General features: G+C 34.7%; 1 protein-coding gene across 1 annotated transcript in view; it reads left to right on the plus strand.

The window, feature by feature from the left end:
- The window catches only part of Mmp16 (matrix metallopeptidase 16), a 257,943-nt gene that overhangs the window by 175,880 nt on the left and 58,712 nt on the right, over nucleotides 1–23,351 (plus strand). Inside the window, exon 6 of the mRNA XM_005328635.4 lies at nucleotides 57–268. Within this exon, the coding sequence (XP_005328692.1) occupies nucleotides 57–268 (212 nt within the window). The remainder of the gene's footprint in view (nucleotides 1–56; nucleotides 269–23,351) is intronic.

Here is a 23,351-nt window from a genome sequence, read left to right on the forward strand (position 1 = left end):
TTCCAGCACTATTCCAGTTTTAAGTGAGCCAAGCACTGTCCTCATATTTTCAAAAGGTCCACCTGACAAGATCCCTCCACCTACAAGACCTCTACCAACAGTGCCCCCACACCGCTCTATTCCTCCGGCTGACCCAAGGAAAAATGACAGGCCAAAGCCTCCTCGGCCCCCCACCGGCAGACCTTCCTATCCTGGAGCCAAACCAAACATCTGTGATGGGAACTTTAACACTCTAGCTATTCTTCGCCATGAGATGTTTGTTTTCAAGGTAGGAGGCTAATTTTTTTTTTTTTTTTTTAAGGGTAGATCAAGTATCTGGTGTCCCTTTAGGAAACAAGTTCTCATTCATTCTGACACTACCTTCCCAGCCTCTCACTGTTGGAAGGTCCAAAAAGGAAAAAAAAAAAAAAAAAAAAAAAGCATCCTAAAAAATAAATGCACAAATGGGCTTAAATGTCTAGCAGAAGATTGCTGTAACGGTCTATTTTGGGAATACATTTATGTCAGCAGAAGCTAAAATGCCTAGAAATGTGAGGGTGAAAAATGCTGCATGTTATGAAGAGATAAAATAGCATAATTTAAATCATGAATAGGAACTAATAGGCATGATTTGCTTGGGAGCATAGCCACTTCCAAGGACACTGCAGCTATTGTATCTTTGGTGTACACATCCTTATGAGATACCTATAATTAGACTTGACAATTACGTTGTTTTGGGGGTTTTTTTGGAAGATTATTGATCATTTTGTTTGGGATCTACTGGTAGCCATTTGAGTTGAATCTTTTATGAGACTATCATTTCTATTTAACATACATGTTGTTTTATTTAGTCAGCCATTTATATCTACCTGCTTTATATTATTTGTTTAAAAGACTACAAGCTAAAATTATTTTTACATTTGTCATATACTGCTTAATGTCCTTGGTTTCTCATACAATAACGCTGAAAAACAATGTATCAAAAGTAAATTATATAATATTGAAAGGTAAATATACTGTAATATTGAAAAGTAATATTCTCCCCCAGTCTTTGTAAACTGATCTTAAACATCAAGGAAGAGTATAAATTTGTATGTTGCCAGTAGATTATTAAAATAGCTGCATTTTACCAGTATTATCCATTTAAAAGTAAATTAATATGCTCTTATTTTTGGTTGAGATGAATCAATACGTAATGAAATATTGCCCTACTTATACAGAATTTCCTGTCTACTAAGGCAATACTTTAAAAATATAGATTTCATATAATTTTTAGTAGACAAAGTACTCTATTTCCTCTTTGAAAAATAAGATCTGGAGTTGATATATTATGCATGAGACCATCGTGCTTTCCAGAAAAAATCAATGCATTTCTTCAAACATATGAATAGGTTTTTGAATTCTATAAATGCCCTGCTGGGGTTACTTAGTGGTGGAGTGCTTGCCTGGCCTGTCTGAAGCCCTGGGGGAAAATATATACCATATATACATATGCATATATAATGGGTGTTTTTATATATACTCATATCCACCATGACTTTATTATAGCTAAGTGCAGAACAACTATTAAAAGAAAACAGAGTGCAATCATTTGTTTATTTTACAAGACACCAAATGAAAAATGAAGGATTTTTGTTTTACTGTTTTGGCTGATTTCCACATTGCAACTTGTAACTTTGATATCAGTGAAATCGCCAAGTGACAATCTTACCTAAGAATATGATGAAAAATGGACTCTGGGTGTGTTCTTTTTCAATACTACTGTCTGTTTAAATAAACTGTTGTTCTCAGAGGAGTCTGGTATCTTCCTAGCTAGGGACGAGTTTGACCAGTCTCTTTGCATTGTGCATTGAAGGTGTTTAGTAAGTGCTGTTGACTGACAAAAGGAGGTCCTATGATCCCCGTTTCCTGCAATCAGAAGTGTATCAGAACGCTCAAATAGGATGCAATTGCCACAATTTTCTATATCCAAACAGATGTAGAAAGGACAAAAGAACTGCTTGCTTAAACTCTTAGGTTATCTAGGATTCCTTAATCAAAACATCCTAATGAACTAAGTTCCTAAAATCAGACTGAATTTAATTTTTTTAGTAGTCTCTGCTCTCTAAGATTAATTTATATTGAAGATAACATGATCTGATAGTCTTTGTATTCTGAATCTCCACTTTCCCCCGCTCAGTAATGTCACATAGCTTAGTAATTTTCTTATTTATCTCATCTTTCACATAATGTGTATGCATGCTGACTAGTTTATCAGACATCAAGAATGTGTGAATGGAAGCAGGCATCCCTGTCTTTATAGTGCTCATATTTCAGAAATGAAAGCAAAAAGGAACATAAACACTTCTAAGACACAAGATTAAAAGTCTATGTTATTGAAGCAAAGAAGCTACAGAGGTCTAATCAAGCAAGAAGTTTTACTGAGATAGGGCTTCTGATTAATTTTGACAGTGGCCTTTTCTAGACACATTACAGAAATTAGTAGTTTTGCCAAAACTTTGTGTATTGAGAGAGAGAAGATAGTCATGACACTGTCTAATGAAAAGCAAGCGCTAAGTGCTGTCACCCAGTTGAATACAGTATTGGATGACAGTAACAAGGACATGAACAAGTTCTGCTTGCCTTTGATTAATAACTGTCATGGACTGAGTAGCTAACATGCACCTGGATGAATCCTCAGCACACATCCTTGCTCTCTGAACCTCATAACAATTCTGTAAGTCAGGTAGTATTCTCTGTTTTATAAATGAGAAAACTGAGAATCAGGAAAGTTCAAAGTCATTAGTTCAAGTTAAATGCTTGTGAAGAGTAGTTGTACTTAGTATCCTTAACTTCAAAATTCCCCCTAAGCTTTGCTGCTGTGTTACCTGAAAGATTTTAGGAAAAGTTTCAAGGAAAGGTGGACCTCAAACTGTATTTTGAAATATTAAGTATTCCAGAAATATTTATGGCACTCCTACAGTGTGCCAGTGTTGAGGCAATGGCAGTGTAACAGAACACAAAACAGGATAGACCCTGGTGTCTTGGGGCTTGCTTTGCAGCTTTCTAGTGGGTGGATGAGAGGGCTTCACTCAGCTTCCACAGGTCAGTGTTATGGAAGGTTGTGAGAATCCATCTACATGAAGAATACATGAAATGCGATTTTTCTTTGTTAAGAACTACTGTTCTCCTGGTTTTTCTCTCTACCCACTTAGTTCACACTATTTTCACCTGTGAGTTAAAAATCATTGCCACACACCTGATCTTCCTGCCTGAAATTGCTCTCTGCCAGTCTGCCTTTTGAACTCCTGCCTTGTTAATTTTTCTTTAACATAAATCTTATTTTTCATATTTGCACCTTGTTGCCTAGCTGTTCGAATATATTTAGGAAATCCCAGCATGTGATCTCACTCTTATTAATAGCTTGATTTTCTACCTTTCTTTATTACAAACTCTGTACAAGGTAAGAAGCCTGTGTGTCTCGTCCGCTTTCCATTAGCAGCCATTTCTACCTTTGTTTTTATGTCAGGTGCTTTCTTCTCAAGCTTGTACTTACTCACACCTTCCCTCCTCCTCATCTTCCAGATGTGCATCCTGTTCTCTGTTTTATCAACCTTAAATCTTTCTAGTTATTTCTACATGTGTTCTCTACCTCCACCCAACATGTTTTCAATTTCTGTCTTCTCTATTTCTCATTGTAGGGTACTTTTCAACTAAGTTATAAACTTCCTGACATTACAGGGCAGACGCCGGCTGTGAAGCTGAGGCTGCCACAAAGACCCCTCTTCCCCTTGATTCTTATGATCATGCCAGAAAGAATTCAGACATGTTGCTCAGACATGAGCTTATTAGTAGGGGCAGGAAAAAGAGAAAAGGGGACATTCTCAAGGAAGAGGCTGGGTCCTTTCAGAGAGGAGAATATTGGGGGTCCCAAGGAAGTTCCCACAAAGTCCTAGATCTGCCTTTTGATTTTTGACTGACAGCATAGGAACTGCTTGAACCAACTTCAAGAAAGGATGGCATGATGCTCTAGAGTAGGAGTTTTTAAGGAAACTGGGTCCCCCTGTTTTGCCACTCAGTTTATTATACTTTGACCCTTAACATGCTTTCTTTGTGAGGTCTTGATCGTTTGGTTGCCAGTGTGATTGGGACTACATACGACAGGGTAATTGGGGTTATGACATAGTTTCCTGATAAGGGAACTGTGGCCGCCTAAGAGGGTGTGACATGATCTTAAGAAGATGTGATTATGATTGGAGGGAGCAGGTAACATAGCAGACAGACCCTCATTTTCTATGTGCTTATTTTTGGATAAGGCTCCCTATGGGTTTTCACTGAGCCTTCATTGTCCTTTCCTGGCTTACCATTCATGACTAAGCACCTTCCTGACACTCAGAGCAGCCGACTGGTTTCTGTGGGCTTCATGGTGCTCAAAGCTAATGGATAGGGATCTTAATGTAATAATTCAAATAATCAAGCTATAGTCAATATCATGCTTACACTGTGGTAATCAACCAAAATGAAATTATTGAAACCATTTCATTCTAGTAAATTTATATTCCTTGCGCAAAGATTTTAAAGACTATCATTTACTTAAACTCTATACGAATGATTTTTTAAGCAAAAAAAAAAAAGAGAGAGAGAGAGAGAGAGAGAAAATCTAGATATAAGCAAAAGGTAATATCTTCAGGTACATTTGTTTTCTTCTTAGGAAGAATCCTTTCTTTATAATAGAATTTCAGCGTAACTCTTTTTGGTAGCTAGCTTCCTTTTAGAGGATTTGATTTTACCTTAAGCTTTTGAGAAGCCTATTTATTTAAAGTGAGTTTGCCTGGATTTATGGTTTTTTTGGGGTAACATACACACATACATACGTGTATGTGAGTGTGTGTGTGTGTGTATACTTACATGCATGCATATACTATATACATACATACTTATACCTTCTGCATTCCTATGCATGTATGAGAAAGGTAAGACTTGCAGCTTCACTGTCTTTGGGGAATAGAAACCACTTAAAGCAAGGAAATGAAAATCACAACAAAATACTAAGCACCAGAGAAACAAAATTACAATAACAAAAGAAGCTTTGTTCTTCCTTTGGAAAGGATGATTTTAATACTACACCCTGAAGTGGGCAACCTATTGTGACAGAGCTGACAACAGCAAGATCTGATTGTTCAAGTGAATACTCTCCATGTGCCTTTGGACTGCAACATAAAAACAGTGAATATTTTGGTTTTCTTGTAGTGTGACAGTGTTACATGGCAGAGGACTGCTGTGAAGCTGAGGCTTACAATCAGGCCAGGAAGATTTCAGACATGTCACCCAGAGTAACAGATACGAGTTTATTAGGGGGATAGGAAAGGGGAAAAGGAACACTCTCAAGGGAGAGAGTGGGTTCTTTACAGAGAGGTGAAAGACCCCTCCTGCCTTCCAGTTTTATTGCAGTGCCAAAGAAATTTCCAGAGCATTGCATGTCCGCCTTTTGACTTGACTAACAGCATAGGAACTGCATGGACCACCTCAAAGAGAGGATGATAAGAGGGAGTTTTTAAGGGAATTGAGTCCCCCACTTTTGTCTCCATTGTCCAGGTTTCTCTGTTTATGCCTCAAATTCCTGCTGCCTTAATTGGTTTATTACCCTTTGAAATGCCCTCAGCAAACTTTCTCTTGAGGGTCTTGATGGTTTGATTGCCAGCGTGTTGAGGATGGTGATACAGTTTCAGGGACAAGGGAGAACTCAGGTCACCTGGTAGGATGGACTTGGTCTGGAAGCTAGTTTTTCTTAAAGAGATGGGATTAGGCTGGGGTGAACCCAGGCTGAGTCTTCCAGGTGCTTGCTGTCAGATAAGTCTCCCTGTGCTTTTCAGTCACCCTTCATTGTCCCTTCCCCTGCTCACCATTCACGGCTGACCACCTATCCAACAGAAACAGAATTAGCCAAGGTTTTACAGAATCTATCTCAATACACACTATTTTACTATGTATGAGAGAATATCATGTTAACTGTGTTCTTTTGAAGCTAGTAACAGAAAGAAACATTTTATCCAGTACTTAAGTTTCTTTAGATTTTTTTAAAATTTTTTAAATTTTTTTGATTTGTTTGTTTTTAAGGGTGGTTGTATTTTACTCTTCATCAGTTCTGTAAACAAAAAGAGGAAGCAGAGCCCAGTGCTTTATAGCAGAACTAGACAGGCCTATATGAAGAGATAAAGCTACCGTGAAACAACACTCAGAGTAGTACATAGTAGGGGTCTTCCCAATCTTTATAGGAGAGAAATTACATGGCTTTGAGTAAGAAAAGCCATTTCAACACATACCCAAAAAATCAAGCTGAAATAGATAGATGTCTTTTTTTTTTATCATAACACTGTTTAAGTAGGACTATCTTTGTTGATGACCATTGTTCTGAAGAATCAGTTCAAAGGAAATACAGAATATGGCCCAATTTTGTTTGGTAACAGGAGTTTTTGTTATTTGTTTATTATGTCTGTTTCTTTCCTAAAAGGAGAGATGAGAGAGACAGAGACTTATTGATAGTATAGGTAGTATAAACCTAGAAGATGTTGCTCTCAATTATACTGATACAATATTGATTTAGGATTAAACACTTCACAGTTGGTCAACCTTGATCCTATTGGCTCTTCTGTGTAAGAGCACTTTTCCTCTTCTCTCCCTGTCCACTTCTGTCATCCCAGTCCAAAGCACCCTCGTATCTCATCTTAAATATTTTAATATACTTCAAATTGGTTTTCCTGCTTCTCCTCCTTGCCCCGTCCCTTGCGTTCTCCCTCCAGCCTGTTGTCAGTTGCATGCAGAGTGATGTGAGAGCATGCATTAGCTGATACCACTCCTGTCAGAAACCCTTCAATCTCTGTCCGACCCCGAGTAAAAGCCAGAGCTCTTTCTGTTGCCCAGAAGGTTCAGTGGTGGACCCATTTCCCTCTGCACCTCTGACCTCATCTCCTCTGACTTGTTTTTCTCAGTGTTGCATACTCTCTCCCAGGCACACTTTTCATCCCTGTTGTTGCTCTGACTTGCCAGGTTCTTTTGGATTTGCACATCTTTCTCAGGTTCAAGATCACTTACCTTCCTGACTTCTGATTTTATACACAAAGCAACAGAAGTCTGCCAAAAACCTCTGTTCCTTTTTCAGATCATTGTTGCACAGGCCTACACGAGGCGAGGTATATGAAAAGGAACAATACTTGTACAATTTCAGAATATGGGTTGTTACATATTTAAGGCATTTTGTGACCCAGCATAATGGAATTTTCTCCCAACTCTTAACTTGGTGGTGTAACTTGTTTCTGTTGCCAGCTGTATATTGTTTATATTTGGATAGTTAATCCATAAAGTTGTAGACATCAGACACAGACTCCAGAGTCAAGTCCCACTTGCCATAGACTCCAGACAAGGACCATGTTAATTAGGTTTTCATCCAAACCAAAATACCTGATAAGAACAACTCGGTGGAGGAAAAGTTTCACACTTTCAGGGTTTCAGTCCATGGTCAGCCTACTTCATTGCTCTGGGCTAAGGTGAGATTGTAGCATCATGGCCGAAGGCTGTGGTGGGGGAAAGGTGCTTAGCTCCTGGTGGCTAGGAAGCAGAGAGACGAGGACCCAGGGGACAAATGATAATCCCCAAGGGCCCACTCCCAGAGAACCCACCTCCTCCATCCACACTCCACTAGCTTACAGTTACCATCCAGTTTGTCCTTTCATGGTATTAATCCATCTAGTGGATTGATCCACTAATTAGGTCACAGTTTACATAATCTAATCATCTCAACTCCTGAGTCCACACAGGGTTTTTTGAAGGCACCTCATATCTAAACCATAACAAAGACTGTAACTCACATAATCACTGCTGTGTTACACAGAGACCTAAACGTAGTAGCAGACAATAAATATTTGTCAGTGTTTCTTAGTTTACTTTTCAAATCTGTATATTGGCTAATAAATTCTGTCAGAGGACTATAGCATGCTCAGGAAATGATAACTGTTAAATAGAAAGATAGACTCATCATTCTAACTTATTAGTTATATTTGTTAATTCAAATACTAATGCTAAAAGTAGCATTCAAGTATAAATTGAAAAAGACTTTAATTATTACAGAGTAAGAGGAGAGACTAACAGTGTTATTGTTGTTTGTATCATATCAATTTACTCAAGGATATGATTAAAAATATTTTTTGCAAAGAATCTAAAAATACTTTACAAATTAAAAAAAAATACTTGGAAAAGCCACATACCACAGGGTTAACTAAACTTACTTTGAATCATAGCCTAATTTTGTACCACCAGAAAGCATCACCTTATGAGGATTTTTGTAGTTGGGTCTAAATTCATGTAAGAACAAAGAGAGCAAGAGCCAAGACATCAGCAGAGAATTAATTTAAATTTCCTTCTAGTACAAAAATCATACTCTTTTAAATATTTAAGTAAGCATTTAGAAACCAACTGAGATTGTAATACTGCATTTTTATGTCAATATTAATTGATTTTTTGAAATATTTGTTTTCAGATATTGAAAATTTCTCCTTGAAATCTTCGAATAAAAAAGATTGACATTTCTGACTATTTAGCTTTTGGGGAAAGTATATAATAAGTACTATTCAGTCAGAATGGATTCACAGTCACACAGTTTCGAAGTTCTTTCTTGATCACTTTGTTTTTAAGTGAGTTTAGTTTTTTTGAGCATATTTTTGTATAATTGAGATCCAATGACTATTTTAATGGTATAAAATAGTGCCTCTGATAGGTGTTAATGGTGTATATTTTGGAGTTTGATATATTTTATCCTATATATTTCATTTTTATACAAAGCTAGAGTATCGACAAAGCAATTCCATTTAATCATACAAAAATGTTTTCTGAAAGTATATTAATTGTAATTCAACTTGCTGATGTACCTAGTCCATAATAGTATAAATCTGACATTTCAAAATTTTTATTAATCCAAATCTTTTCAATGTCAAAATGTATATTTTTTTAGTTCTCAGTTTTAAAACATGCTATAATCCATCTTTTTATATTTAGATTTTTACATAGAAAGTGCTCATTTCACAATTCATGCTTCTGAACATTTTTCATGTTTCCAAACACTTTTATGTTGACTCAAAGTAACTAAGCCCAAGGCATAATGGTGCCCACCTATAATCCCAGGGGTATGTGAGGCTGAGGCAGGAGGATGGTAAGATCAAGGCCAGCCTCAGAAAATAAGAAAGAGATGGATGACATGGTTTGGAAGCAGTAGTTCTCTTAAGAGGTTATAATTGCCTAAGGCTTGGGGAGGTTTTGATATAACAGTCCCCATTTTCTAGATGCTTGCCTGCATTGATGGAGTCCTCTGTCATTTCAGTATTGGAAACAATTCTAGTACTGAAACTTCTGTATTCTCTTTGATGTCATCCTTGTAAGCTACTACCCTTCACTGTCCTTCCCCTGACCACCTTCTTATGGCTGACCTGCTACCTAATATATCCTAGTCTTGATTTAAAGATTCAGTCTTATATGAGTTCTGTGTACCCATCCTTAAATTCAGTTTAATTCTAATGCCCAGGATAACTTATAACATGAAATAGTCTGTCAACTCCAGGGCTGCAAAGGCCCCAGCATATTGTTTTTCAATCCCAAAGAAAAAACATGGAGAATTCAACAGAGAGGGTTTTCACATTTTGTTAGACACATTCCTTGGCAGCAGCAGGCCTGGATAAAATGGAGGGCTTGCATCATGATTACAAGATGGCTAAAATATATACAGGATAGATTGTATGCCACCTGTTCATATGGGATTATTCAGATTACTTGAATACGTGACTTTATGTCACAACCAAGGTCCATGTGCTGTGATTCCCACCTAAAGATGAAGATGAGGGAAGTAGCCAGTTTCCTCCTGGCCCCTGAGAATCACATTCTTGAGAGCCCTGCTTGGTTCACCTTCAGGGATGATAAGCCTTCCAAGCACTTATTTGTGTTTATCCCAACAGAAAATCTTATTGCATAATAAACTAGACAATTTTAAAGAGGGAAATGAAGAAGTAACATGGTAACAAAGAATTACCAGGTATTTAAAATAAATAACTGTTACTAAAAAGAAACAAATGATCATTGCTCCACAAATTAAAACTAATTCCACTCAAAATACCAAAAGAAGACTTGAATAAATGAAGATATACTATACTCTTTCATAAAAAGACTTGGCAAAATTAAAGTGATAATTTTAATGTAATACTAATAAAAATAACACCTGAATTTTTAACTAGGTCACAAAATATTAAATGTAAAAATATAAACATGACAAAAGCACAGACTATCTCATTGGATTGCAAAGTTTATTACTTAAAAACAAATTCACTTAAAAGAGATTGATATTATAGCATAATTAGACTGAATAGTGAGATAGAATTTTCAGAGATAAAACAACACAAAGATAGCTAAATAAATTCCAGGGTAGATTAGTCATTTAAACATAAAAATATTAAACTTTAAAAGCACTACAACAAAAGCAAGAGTTTCAAGGAACAAATTTATATTTAAGTGAGTTCAGCCTACAAAATAAAATTTTTAGAATTTATTTCATAAAAGTTGGGATAATTTTTCTATTTTGTTTATCATATCATAAACTTATACATACACTATTTAAAATCATATATAAAGTTATATACATCAAATGTCATATATAATCACATATATAAAATCTTAAATGGAGAAGATATTTCTAAATAAGACACATAATTCAAAAGCTATTAATAGTAGATTGATAATAATATTATACTATGTATAAATATTATAAATATTTATACCTGGATCAAAAACATCTATGAGTATATTTGAAAACCAAGATATGAGAACTGCTACTTTTTAATTATATAAAGAGTTTACAGATGATAAAATTAAATACACCCCATTGGAAAAAAATATCACTATGAAGATGTAATACAAATAGATCTTAAGGAAGAGGGTACACATAAACACTCATATAAATAATTGAGATATTTTATCTGCATTCATAACAGGGGTCAAAGGGACAATAATAATATGCTAATGTGAGAATGTGGACAATTAGCCTTCTTATGTTTTCACTATGAATATAAGCTTTGACCACCTTTTAAGCAAATGTTTGATCACCTGAAATCTTTACTTTGGATTTTTTTTTTTTTTGTACATCTCTCTCATAAGCACCTATAGGCTATGCACAAAAAATCATTTCAACATTGTTTACAGTGACAGAAAACTATTCAAGTGTCCAGTTGACACTGGACATTGAGCTATAGCCTAACCAATGCAAAAGAATGTAACAATGTTAAAGAATGAGGTGACTCTTTATGATATATATTTTTAAATGAAGTACAGATAAATTTTTAAACCCTGTTGTTTCAGAGGAAAAAAATTGAGGTGCCCACACTGAGACCTGGATTCATACATAGACTGTTCCTGACAGGGAAATGATAATCTAGCAACACTGGGTGCCCTCTGGGAGGAAGATATACATGGTCAGATTTAGGAGAGGAAGTTAGAAACTGCAACTTAGAAGATTATAAGGGTGTGTTCTTATAAATACATATTTATGGAATATTATATATAAAATGTATCAATGTATATGTAAATATATTTGTACATCAAAATACTAGATATCAGTGCCATCTTGTTAAAAACAAGAACAATTATCACTGGATGGCAAGATTAAAGATTATTTTTAAGATTTTTTAAATTTTTTTCTCATGGATTTTGTTTTGTTTTTCACTAAGCATTTAATTGGGGGAAATGTGTCATCAGTTTTGTTTTTGTATTTAACAGGAGAGATTAATTTGAAGGTTGAATCTGGGTTTTTATACCTCTCTTGACTACTACACTATTACTGGAGTTAAATGAAACATTTTTAGGGATCTCTAGAATTAGGCATTTCACCTTAAAAACAAGAAGGATTGTGAGAATTTGTAAAGTATTTTTTAAAAAATATTCCCTTTTACCTCTACACCAGGAATGAAAAAAAAAATGACAAGGAGACTACAGGGTGTGCAATTTTTATGGAGCTTATTTTCTTGACATGTGGCCCTGAATTGTTCTGTTTCCATTATTTGCTTCTTATTCCACTTTTCAGTTCAGAGCATTATATTGTGTTTGTTTACATGACTTTTTAAAGAGAAATTATATGTAGTATCAAAGTACAATAATAGTACGTGTCACAACAAACAGAAACATATGCAATTTTCAATATAGTAACACAATACGAAGTAAGTCATCTGGAAAAAAGTAAAAACTAAGATGAATAGTAATATACATTTCACCTTTATTGCCAGTAAGAAAAATATTTGCAAGAAAATCACATTATCCAGTTATGTAATAGCAGTACAGCAAATAACAGTAAATCAGCTCACTGGAATATATTCTAATCATTTGAAAGGTTAATTGTGAAGAACATAAGAAATACTGAGGTGTGATTATAATGTATACACAGGTAAAATAGTAAAATAGAAAATTTTGTGTGTGACATATTTTATTATTTGAAATGCATGCATTGACAAGGCATGGAAAAACTATGGGCAAAGAAAGAAATAAAAGTCTTAGAATAATGGGGTTGAGTGGATTTTTAAAAGGCATATCATTTAAGAATTTTGGACATTTAATAGCCCAAAGTATAATGGCATAAATAAAGCCTGATAAGTGTGAAGGTTGTAATATATTAAGTGATGCTAAAGACATATTATTTTTTAAAAATGTAGATAGGCAGAAGGTATTAAAGTATTCACTGAAAATTTCCCTTAGACTGTGACGAAATGGTCAAAGCTATGGTGACAAGTTTCAGTAATATAATTTAGCTAGACTAGGAAAGGTCTTCAATGGACTCTGTACCCACTGTGCATTAGTCTCCAACAGGAGTATCTTCTGCTGAACCAAACCACATATTTTGTTTATATTCAGCTTTGCCATTTTACAACCATCATGGTGAGAATTTATTCTGTTCAGTACAAGAATACTCTAAAACCATGCAAAATGACAAGATATTTGGCAATTAATTCACAGTGTTGTTAAATTGCACAATGTGAGATCTTTCATATAGCAGTCTGTCAGCTCCACAAACACTGATGAATTGTAAGCCGTATAAGAGCCTGGTACACAGCAAATGCTCAAGTAATTTCAGCAGTTGCCATTATTATTATTATATAGTTGATGATGGTGTTGATACTACTATTGTACTACCACTACCAGTGTTGAGCAAAGCACTGTATTTGACATGAAGTGATTGCAAAGGAGTATAGCTTAGGTGATTATAAGTATATGTTTTTTTAGTCAACTTTTTCACTGCTGTGACTAAAAGACTGTGACTAGAACAATTGTAGAGAAGGAAGGTTTATTTGAGGGCTCACGGTTTCAGAGGTCTTAGTCCTTAGAAGGCCAGCTCCATTCCTCAGATGTTCAGAGGTGAGTCTGAATCTCATGTTGAACTGTGGCACAACAAAGCAGCTCACGTGGGACCAGAAAGCAGAGAGAGAGAGACTCCACTCTCCAGATACAAATATATATACCAAAGCTACGTCCTAATTCCCACCTTCTCCAGCCACACCTTACTACTTCAGTTATCACTCAGTTAATCCCTATCAGGGAATTAAATCACTGAATTGGACTAAGACTCTTAAAACCCAATCCTTTCTCCTCTGAACCTTTTTTGCATTGTCTCGCATGTGAGCTTTTGGGGCCCATCTCACATCCAAACCATAGCATATGTCATTATAAATATATACACATACATATATATATATATATATAAAATAAATGAATATATCTCCACAAATACATCCATAAATAAAAATAATAGAGATCAATTCCATCTTGTTAAAAACATATTAAGAACAATTATCTCTGGATAATTTTATGATCCTTTTTTATTCTTTAATTCAAGAAACTTTTCACTGGCTGCCAAATAATAGCTAGATAAGAGACAGAGCTGATGAGTGTTGGGCAAAAGAAGGAAATGATAAGAGCAAAAAGAGCACCATTCATAAATGGTGGGACTGAAGAGCCCATTGGGAATATGGGAAGGAGACAAAAGAGCAGTTCTAAGAATTGCAATACGAGGAATGGGTGGCTGGACACAAATCACAGGGAGCCAGGACTGGACTGGAAAATAAATAAGACTTATCTTCAAGGGTTACAGAGAGCTAAAGTTGTGAAAAAAATCAGACACCAAGGAGATGTACTACCTGGAAGTGACTGAAAAGTACCATGTCTTGTATGTACAAGAATATAGGGACATCTGTAAAAAGAAGTTGTAATGTTTTCTCTTTTATGTACTGAAACTTTTTTCAAAAGAATGATGCATCATATCCTTAATCTGTCTAAAGGACAGGAAGCACTTTTATGAAGAATTGAGTGTGGCTATTGTTAAATCCCTGCTCTTTGCCTCTTGCTTGGTTGCTGAGTGTCTACATTGAATGGGCTGCACTACTTACTTATGAAGTGCAGCTATTTGTAGCAGTTGCTGGTCAGATCATTAGACAAAGACTGTTTATATCCTGAAGCTGAAGCCCAAAGGAGCTGATGTAAGAGCTGGCCATTCATGTGCCACTGACACATAAACCTCCTTGTTCATAATCCTGAAGTTCCTTGGAATAGAGACAACATTTTCTAAGTAACTGCATTTGCAGTTACTATTAGAAAGGATAACATTGAAACTTGTGAATTCCTGGAGCATTTTTTAATTGACACATTTTTTAATTGGTGCATTATAGTCATACATAGAAGTGGAATTCATACTTGCACATGAATTTGGTGAATTTCATTCTGCTATTCCCCCCTCCCGTTCTCATCCCTTCTCCCTCCCCCCTTTGCCTTTCCTCTCCTCACTGTTCTCCCTTCTGTTTGCATGAGATATCCCCCCTGCTTTTTTAAAATTCATTATTTCTTTTCCATTTCCTGAAGCATTTTCATGTATTATTTCAAATTTGTTTAATTTCTCTTTTTTAAATTATTTTTATTTTTAATTGATACATAAAGACATAAAAAGTAAACATATCTTGGGGTCTGACTAGTAATATTTCAGTAAAAGTATACATTATCTGAGGTTTAAATCAGAATACACGTATCTGTCTCCTCACTTATCATTTATATTGTGAAAACATTTGAACTCTTTTCTTCTAGCTTTTTGAAATATGCATGATGTTATGTTTATTCTACTTTGCAACATCATACCATAAACTCCTTCTCCTAGCTGACTATGCTGTGGTGTCAGTGGATAAACCCTTCCCCATATCTAGCTCCTACCTACTCTCTCCAGCATCTCTGTTAACCACTCCTTCTACTCTCAACTTCTACAATATCAACTTTTTAATATTCCACATAATAAGTGAAATTATGTCTTTCCATGCCTGATTTATTTCATTTCACATCATGATCTCCAGATTCATCCACATGGTCATGAATGACAAGATTTTATTCCCTTTTCTAGCTGAATAGTATTCTAAGGTGTGTATCTACCATATTGCCTTAACCTATTCATCAGCTGTTGGACACTTAGATCAATTCCATTTCTTGGCTATTGTGAATAGTACTTTAATAAAAATGGGAATGCAGATGTCTCCTCAACATACCAATTTCATTTCCTTTTGAAACATACTTGGGACTGGAATTGCTGGATCATATAATAGTTCTATTTTTGATTTTTTAAGGAGCTTCCATATGGTCTTACATAATGGCAATACTAATTTACATTTCCACCAGTGCTGTGCAACTGTTTCCTTTTCACCACATCCTCACCAGCACTTTTTTATCTTTAGTGAGGTTTTGTTTGTTTGTTTTATTTTGTTTTGTTTTACAATTGCCATTCTTACTGGAGTAAGGTGATACATCACTGTCCTTTTGATTTGCTTTTGAAGGTGATAGTAAGAATGCAGTGAGATGAAACTTGTATGTCTCTCTAGATCTGTTGCCAATTTTTTGATCAGGTGTTTTGTTTGATTTTGTTTTGCCATTGAGTTTTTTTGAATTCCCTATATACTTGGGTATTAACTCCTTGTTGAAAATAGTTTGCAAATATTTGTATCATTCTCTAGGTTGCTTTCTTTGCTAAATAGAAGCCTTTAAATTTGATTTAATCCAAATTTTCTTTTTTTCTTTCATTCTTTCTTTCTTTCTTTCTTTTTTTTCTGTCATTTCCTATGCTTTGGTCTATCCACAAAATTAATGTATATTCCAATGTCCTGAAGGGGTTTCCCTGTGTTATCCCCTAGTTAGCATCACAGTTCCATGTCCTGCATTTAGGTCTTTAATCCACTTTAACTTGATTTTTATAACTGATGACAGATAGAGGTCCAGTTTCATTATTCTTCATGTGCATCTCCTATTGTCCCAGCACCATTTGTTGATAAAGAATGTGCCTTCCCTAATGTGTATTCTTAGCACCTTTGTTAAAAATTAATTGGCTGCATTTATATCAGTTTACTCCAGGTTCTCTATTCTGCTTCATTGGCCTCTGTGTCTGTTTTGATGGCTACCACATGGTTTCAATTACTACTGCTTTATAATATAGTTTGAAGCTAGGTAGTGTAAGGTTTCCAGCTGAACTTTAGGATTATTTCTTCTAGTTGTGTGAAGAAGGTCATTGATATTTCGATAGAGATTGCATTGAATTGATAAATTTCTTTGGGAAAATTTGATAAATTTTTTTTTATCATTTATATATCAATCTGGTTTCCCTATTCCCTGTTGTATACATGAACAAAGTATCAAATAGAAGTTCCCAACTAAAATATATGGTTACAAATAAGAAGATTGTTTAAAAAAAAAAAACCTTACAATTTATTAAACATGCATGTAAGGATATTTTCTCCAAATCCTTATGGGTATTTATGAGAGATTTGCTTTTGTTTTACATCTCTTTTGTACAAAGAAATGATATGGAAATTATTATATTAAGGAGTATATGGAAAATAGTAACCAATATGTACTCTTTTTTTATCTGTTAATTTGAGGAATCCTGTTGTGTTTAAGAAAATATACTAGGTTACAATAGGAACAGCCAAGCCTAAACTCTGGCCACCTATTTGACCAGAACCCACTGTCAAGCTGAGTTTCCCCATCTGTAAGAGGAAAACCCTTGTAACGATCTCAATGTTGCTACCCTTAAAGAGTTTATAATCCAAGGAACAAATATGCATATATAACCTAAGGAGAACAAGACAAGTAAAATTACATAGGTATTATGTGCAAAAAAAAAAGTAGAGTGGTTCAATAAGAACATATAAATTTTTGTTTTATGTATGTTTTTAAAACCTGCTCAGTAAGATCCAGTGAGGCTTTTCAGAAGAAGGGTTGCTTGAGCTGGCTGTGAGCTGTCCTGATTTCTATATGAGAAACAACATATTCTGTTGAAAAGACATCTGGGCTAAAAGTCAGGAGACATGATTTTTAATGTCTGGATATTTTTACCTTAATGAGAATTTCAATTTGGGGATTCTACATTTCTCATGCTCAATCAGGGTAAATAAGGATAGCTGTTATACCGCTCACAATGAGCACTGAAATGTTTCAAAACAGTCCAACTGATGTGGACTTTGTCATCGTTGGCACAAATTTTAGAGTGAATTTTTTTTTTAATGTATGACACCTCTGTCAGTTTTATACTTTTCAGTCTCATTAAGTAAGTTTATGTTTTATTGAAGGGTTTAGCTGTCCTAAATATTAAGTTTCTGGAGACTGAAACTTAGCAATATAATTAATATCAGTGGTATACAAAACTGGAAAGTATAACAAATTTAAGTCAAGTCTGGGAATTAAATTTTAATAAAAATTTTAAAGTAATTCCATTTTCCCACCCTTGTTAGCATTTATTTGAAGAGCTTTCATAATGAATAAAATGTTTCTTATGTTCCGTTTATACTTGATCAAAGCCAAAAGATTGAGAAGTGATCCCATATTTTTTTTAAGAGAGAGGAGAAAGAGAGAGAATTTTTAATATTTATTTTTTAGTTATCGGCAGACACAACATCTTTGTTGGTATGTGGTGCTGAGGATCGAACCCAGGCCGCACGCATGCCAGGGGAGTGCGCTACCGCTTGAGCCACATCCCCAGCCAGATCCTATATTCTTTTTAGGACGTGTACATAGAAGCTGCATGTTGTGAACTGTTCCCTGAGTTAGATTTCCTTAAAATAATTCATTATAGATATATCATTCATTTCACAAAATTTAAGGAAAAATAATTGATAATATGATAATACATGAAAATATATTTCACTATTATTATGATAGTTAAGGTAAATAACTCATTAAGAATCTTTATATGCATATATAATTCAGAGAGTGAGAATAAAATAGTAATTGTACAATTCAGTCAGCTTTAAAAGATTTTCACCAGTTTAGATATAATTTTCCCTACCTTTTTATAGACATTATCCATCTCTTCTGTTTTTTAATTTGTGTATTTGTAAAAATAATTTTCATAATATTATATTTGGATTTGCCTTCAAAAGTGTCAAACTAGAGTGGGTCATGTTGAGACTAGTCACTAAAGTTATTTTATGCTTTGCTTTCCTTCTTTCCAAAGTCAATGAATATTAAGTATTTCCATCGAAGCATTTGGTTTTACATATTTTTTAAAATCTGTAATAGCATTCTTTACCTTTGAAATAAATACTTGCTATTTTGGCATTTCCCAAAGAGAGGTCTGTCTGGCCCTTGCCCTTACAAGAGGTAATCTGTGTGGTAACTGATAGGAGTGTCTTTGTTTAGGAAAGGGACTTGTCATACTGGATCTTAGGGTGGATCCGCCACACACAATTGTCTTAGAGACTAGCAGCACCAGAAAACCAACCATGTGATTTAAGGTAGATCACATAGTCTATGTTCACATAGAGACAGTGTGGGCTATCAATCAATCATGATAATATAATGAGCATCCAATAAAAACTCTGAACAATAAAATTCAAGTGAGCATGTCTACATGAGAACATTTGTGGATATTGTCTCAAATTGATAAAAGGACTGTAACAGACCCATCCTGAGAACAATGGAACCTTCTCCCACTGACCACAATGAATCTCTTCCTTTGACTGATTTTTTTTCTTCTTTTTGCCTGCATTCCTTCTATATAATGAACCATGAATGAAATAGTTTTCAGTGGTTTCTTTGTGACTAACAGATTATGAAACCAAAGAATGGCTTTGTGAATCCCCCAAACTTGGGGTTGGTTTCAGAAGCAAGGTCAGTCTTAGGTGGCCTCTTTCCTCTAACTTGGTAGTTGGACCCTAATGCAATATAGTTGGTATCAGAAGTTTTGTTAGACTTAGCAATGTTGAAGACTGTGGCCCAATCCTCACAGTTCTGCAAACTCTGGGTACTTGCTACCATCCATATCACCCAAATTTCCTCAACTTGGTTGAAAGTCCCACTTTTTTCATTTGAATACCTATTTTTTTAAATTAAATAATCTTTAATATATCATCTTTTTTTTTCCTAGTAATTTGTCTTCAATCTGAATAATTTAGAAGTTTATGGATTTCCTTAACATCAATCTCAGTTTCAGGTTAGGGTGATAAGGAGAGAGCATTCTATGTCCCAAATTTTTGGTCTTTTTCTTTTTAACAGAAGATTTCTGTTCCTATTCTTAGTAAAATGCTTGAGTAGGATGAATCTGTACATAGAAAATATTCTTGAAAAATCATTTAATGAGGATAAATATGGCTTACATAAATTATTTTACCTTCCAAATAATTCAAGTTGAAACCGAAATCAGAAAACATTTCTGTGATTAAGTACATAAAACTCATGTCAAGAAAATTTAAAAGGACCAACTTTCTAATAGAGATTACCGAAAGGACTATTGCAGGTGACCTCAGATATTTTAAAAATCTGCGGCAGGAAGGGGCACATTTTGAATAGGTGTAGAGGTAGAACTAAAACCAACATTAGGGAAGCAAATTTTGCCTCAGAAATGCCTTTCCTCTCAATGAAATTGTCACTGCAGAGGCACTATACTCAAATTTCAGAGTCTGAGGGAAGCAGCTTCCACTGGATGTAATAAATGAAATGTGATCACTTCTAGTATTTCAAAGTTAGAATGTGAAGTGTTAGAATATTTTCTCAGGTTCCCAATGATGGATGAGTCTAGCTGGGAAACCTAATAAAATTAAAACATACACACTCATATAGCTCCATATTTAGACAATGTTTGCTAGAAGAGGGTGTGACTTTCACGTGAGACTTGTGTATTTGATGAATTCCATCAGTCTCCACATGCCTGCTGAGAAAGCCTTGAATCAATCTTTCTGACAGCTCCTGTCTCTGGACATAACACTCTGTCTGGCAGGAAATTATATTCCTAAGGACTCAGATGATAGACCAAGAACTTAAATTCCTTGTTTTTTGAACTTGTTGTAGTTTTTGTTGTTGTTGTTGTTTATTTTTAAAACACCTCAAGACAAAAAACAAAAATGGACAACCAAGGAAGCAGAAAATGAAATGCTGTACTTATTCAAAATACTGTCATTGTTATTGCCACCTGAATTTGCAATAAGACTACTGAAGTGCTGACTTTTTTTTAATACCATGTGGCCATGTAAAATTTTTTAAAAGTTATTTTTAAAAGTATGATCACAGATCCATAAATCAATGATCAAAAACTCTTGTGGCTAGCCAGTTTTTATTTCAAAAGTCTGAATTTCTTTTTATTTCAGCAGAGTAATTCAATGCATAATATCCTCATAGGGTCCAGAGAAACACCCTACAATTAAACAATTAATGTTTTCAGTTAATATTTCTTTGGTGAAACTTCTAATATTCCAATAATGAGAGTAGTCCTAAATGTGCTAGTATAAGTTCATGAGATCATCTGCCAAGTAACTTTGTGCTAAACTCAAGAAACATCTTTCTTTTTTTTAAGCTCTCTAGATTTTAGAATTGTAGATCAGGATTGTACACTTATTCAATAAATATTGACAAACAATGTACAGAAAACATTTCGATTATTTTCCTCTGCAGTATTTTAGGAATAGCATTACAAAGTGTTTCAAAATCTTGTGAGGTACAAAAAGGTCTTGTGTGCTCAAAATTTGAACAAGTTATATTGGTTTTCTTAGACTGCTGTGTTTTTTGTTGCTCCAGTCCCAGTGCCTAGCATAGAAGATAGCTTCTGGAAGTAGGAGGGGGGAAAAAAAGGTATTTATTAGATAAACTCATTCTAGATAATCAGTGGTTTACAAATCTTTTGAATGCTTGGCTAATAACTTGATGAGGATATTCAGGAAAACATTCTCAGGGACACCTTTACATTGTCATAGGATGATTAGATAATCAGGCATAGATTCAAGTTTATAGGTTGTACTCAGTTTTGAAGTATGTTATTTATGAGAGTAGGACATCACCTTATGAAACAATATTCACTAATTAACCATGAGAGTGTTTTATTGTTGCTACTCATGTTTCGAATATTTCAAGTATCAATAGGATACTTCTTGTGAATGACTCAGTAATTTTTATTGGAGTGGGAAACTTGTCAGCTCACCCTATCTTAGTCTGTTTCCTGTTGGTTTAAAAGAACATCTGAGACTGAGACATTTATAAAGAAAAGAGGTTTATGTAGCTCACAGTTCTAGTGACAGGGAAACTCCAGGTAGGGTGGCAGCATCTGGAGAGGGCCTCCTGCTACATCATAACATGGCAGATGACATCACATGGCAGGAGCAGGGTAGCACATACTGGACAAAGGAGCCAACTCACTTTATAATAACCTGCTCTTGCAAAATGTAATCCAGTAGTACAAAAAGACATGGATCCTTCTTAAAGGTGTGTCTTCTAATGTTGCTGCTACCTTGCCAACCAAATTTCAACATGAATTTTGGCAGGGACAAACTGCATCCAAATTATAGCACCCTTATTTTCACTGCAATTTTATGCTCGAAATGAAAGAGGCACTCAAATATCTTGTATGTATGGGGAGCTAAGGACTGAGACATGAACAGCTTGCTCTAATGCACATAAGACTGAAGCCAGAAGATAGAATCAAAACCAGAGTCCAAGGCTTATACTGAGGACTCCCTGCAATGCTATTTTGACATACACTGCTAGTGAACAAAATAAATTTTAAAAAAATTAAAATAAAATAAAAAACCCTCTGCACATTTTAGTTTATCTGTAATTATAATAATAAAAATCATAACGTTGCAAAAAGTTAAGTCAATTTTCACAGCAAAATTAATAGTTTTTTTAAATGACTTTTAGCAAATTGTTGCCTTCTTTTCCTCCATACCACTAAGCATGGCCAGTAGTAAAATTTTAATGTACTGTAAAATCTGTGGAGCTTTGCCTTTTATTTTTATACCTAATCAACTCTGTCTATAATTTTGTAACTGTGCGGCCCACCCTGAATTACCGTTGCAAGCTATACGCATTAATAATATGGAAACTACTAGGAATGAAATAAACCTTTGAAAGTGGTTAAGAAGGCCAGAGAAAGAAAACTGAAATCCTCTTGACAAGCAGCTTCTAAAGCTGCTGACATTCCTTTAAAGGACTTTTTCATGTTGGCTCACAGAGAGGCTTTGCATAACACACCAAGTAAAACCTATTAAGTGCCGCTGCAGTACAAGGGACTAACAGTTTTTCAAGAGACTGGAAAGAAAATGGACAAACTTTCCTACTGCTGACATTTCAGTTTGAAACTGTGCTTTTGAAGGGTTGGGTGGGGGAAACAAAGACATCACTTCTTTCGAGACATGCTGTGGGTCCATATCTGCCCCTCTCATTCCCTTGAGAGCTGTGTTTCAACATCATAAATATTTTGTAAAATACTTTACAAATTATAAAAATAAACCCATCTTTTAAACTCTGTGCTCTATAAACTAAAGAACAGTTGAAACACAGCAAGACACATTCTTCTGTGTATCTCATATTTTGTAATTCTGGTCAGTAAATGATTTTGAAAGTAAAGCCATCACTTATCTTACTTGGCATGTGAAAGAATGTTAAGTTTAAAAATCAGTTAACAATATCATTAGTTAATTTTGTTGTGTTTTTTTTAACTCTCCTAAAAATATCAATAATTTCAGATAATTATAGTTAATTTTTTTTATAAATTAGCCTACAAATTAACAATAACACAAATAATCTTAAATCATTTTGGTGGTTAATGTTCATCAGTGGAATTTGTAGTTATCTAGCATTTATTTGTTATTTTCAAGAATTCTGTTAACTATGAACAAGACACTGCCATAGAATAGTTATTTTTAAAGCTAAAGCATGTTTGGGAAAAAGTAAATGAATGTAATTATCCCATATTAAAAATATACTACAGTACTTCCCCAAGAACACACAGTGTGTGGTTATGTTACATGTGAAATAAAGAGTTCTTTCTGTTATTTCCAGTAATATACTCCACCCTGGTCTAAGCC

This window comes from Ictidomys tridecemlineatus, chromosome 7, assembly GCF_052094955.1.
Source record: "Ictidomys tridecemlineatus isolate mIctTri1 chromosome 7, mIctTri1.hap1, whole genome shotgun sequence".
In the NCBI taxonomy this organism is placed as follows: Eukaryota; Metazoa; Chordata; class Mammalia; order Rodentia; family Sciuridae; genus Ictidomys; species Ictidomys tridecemlineatus.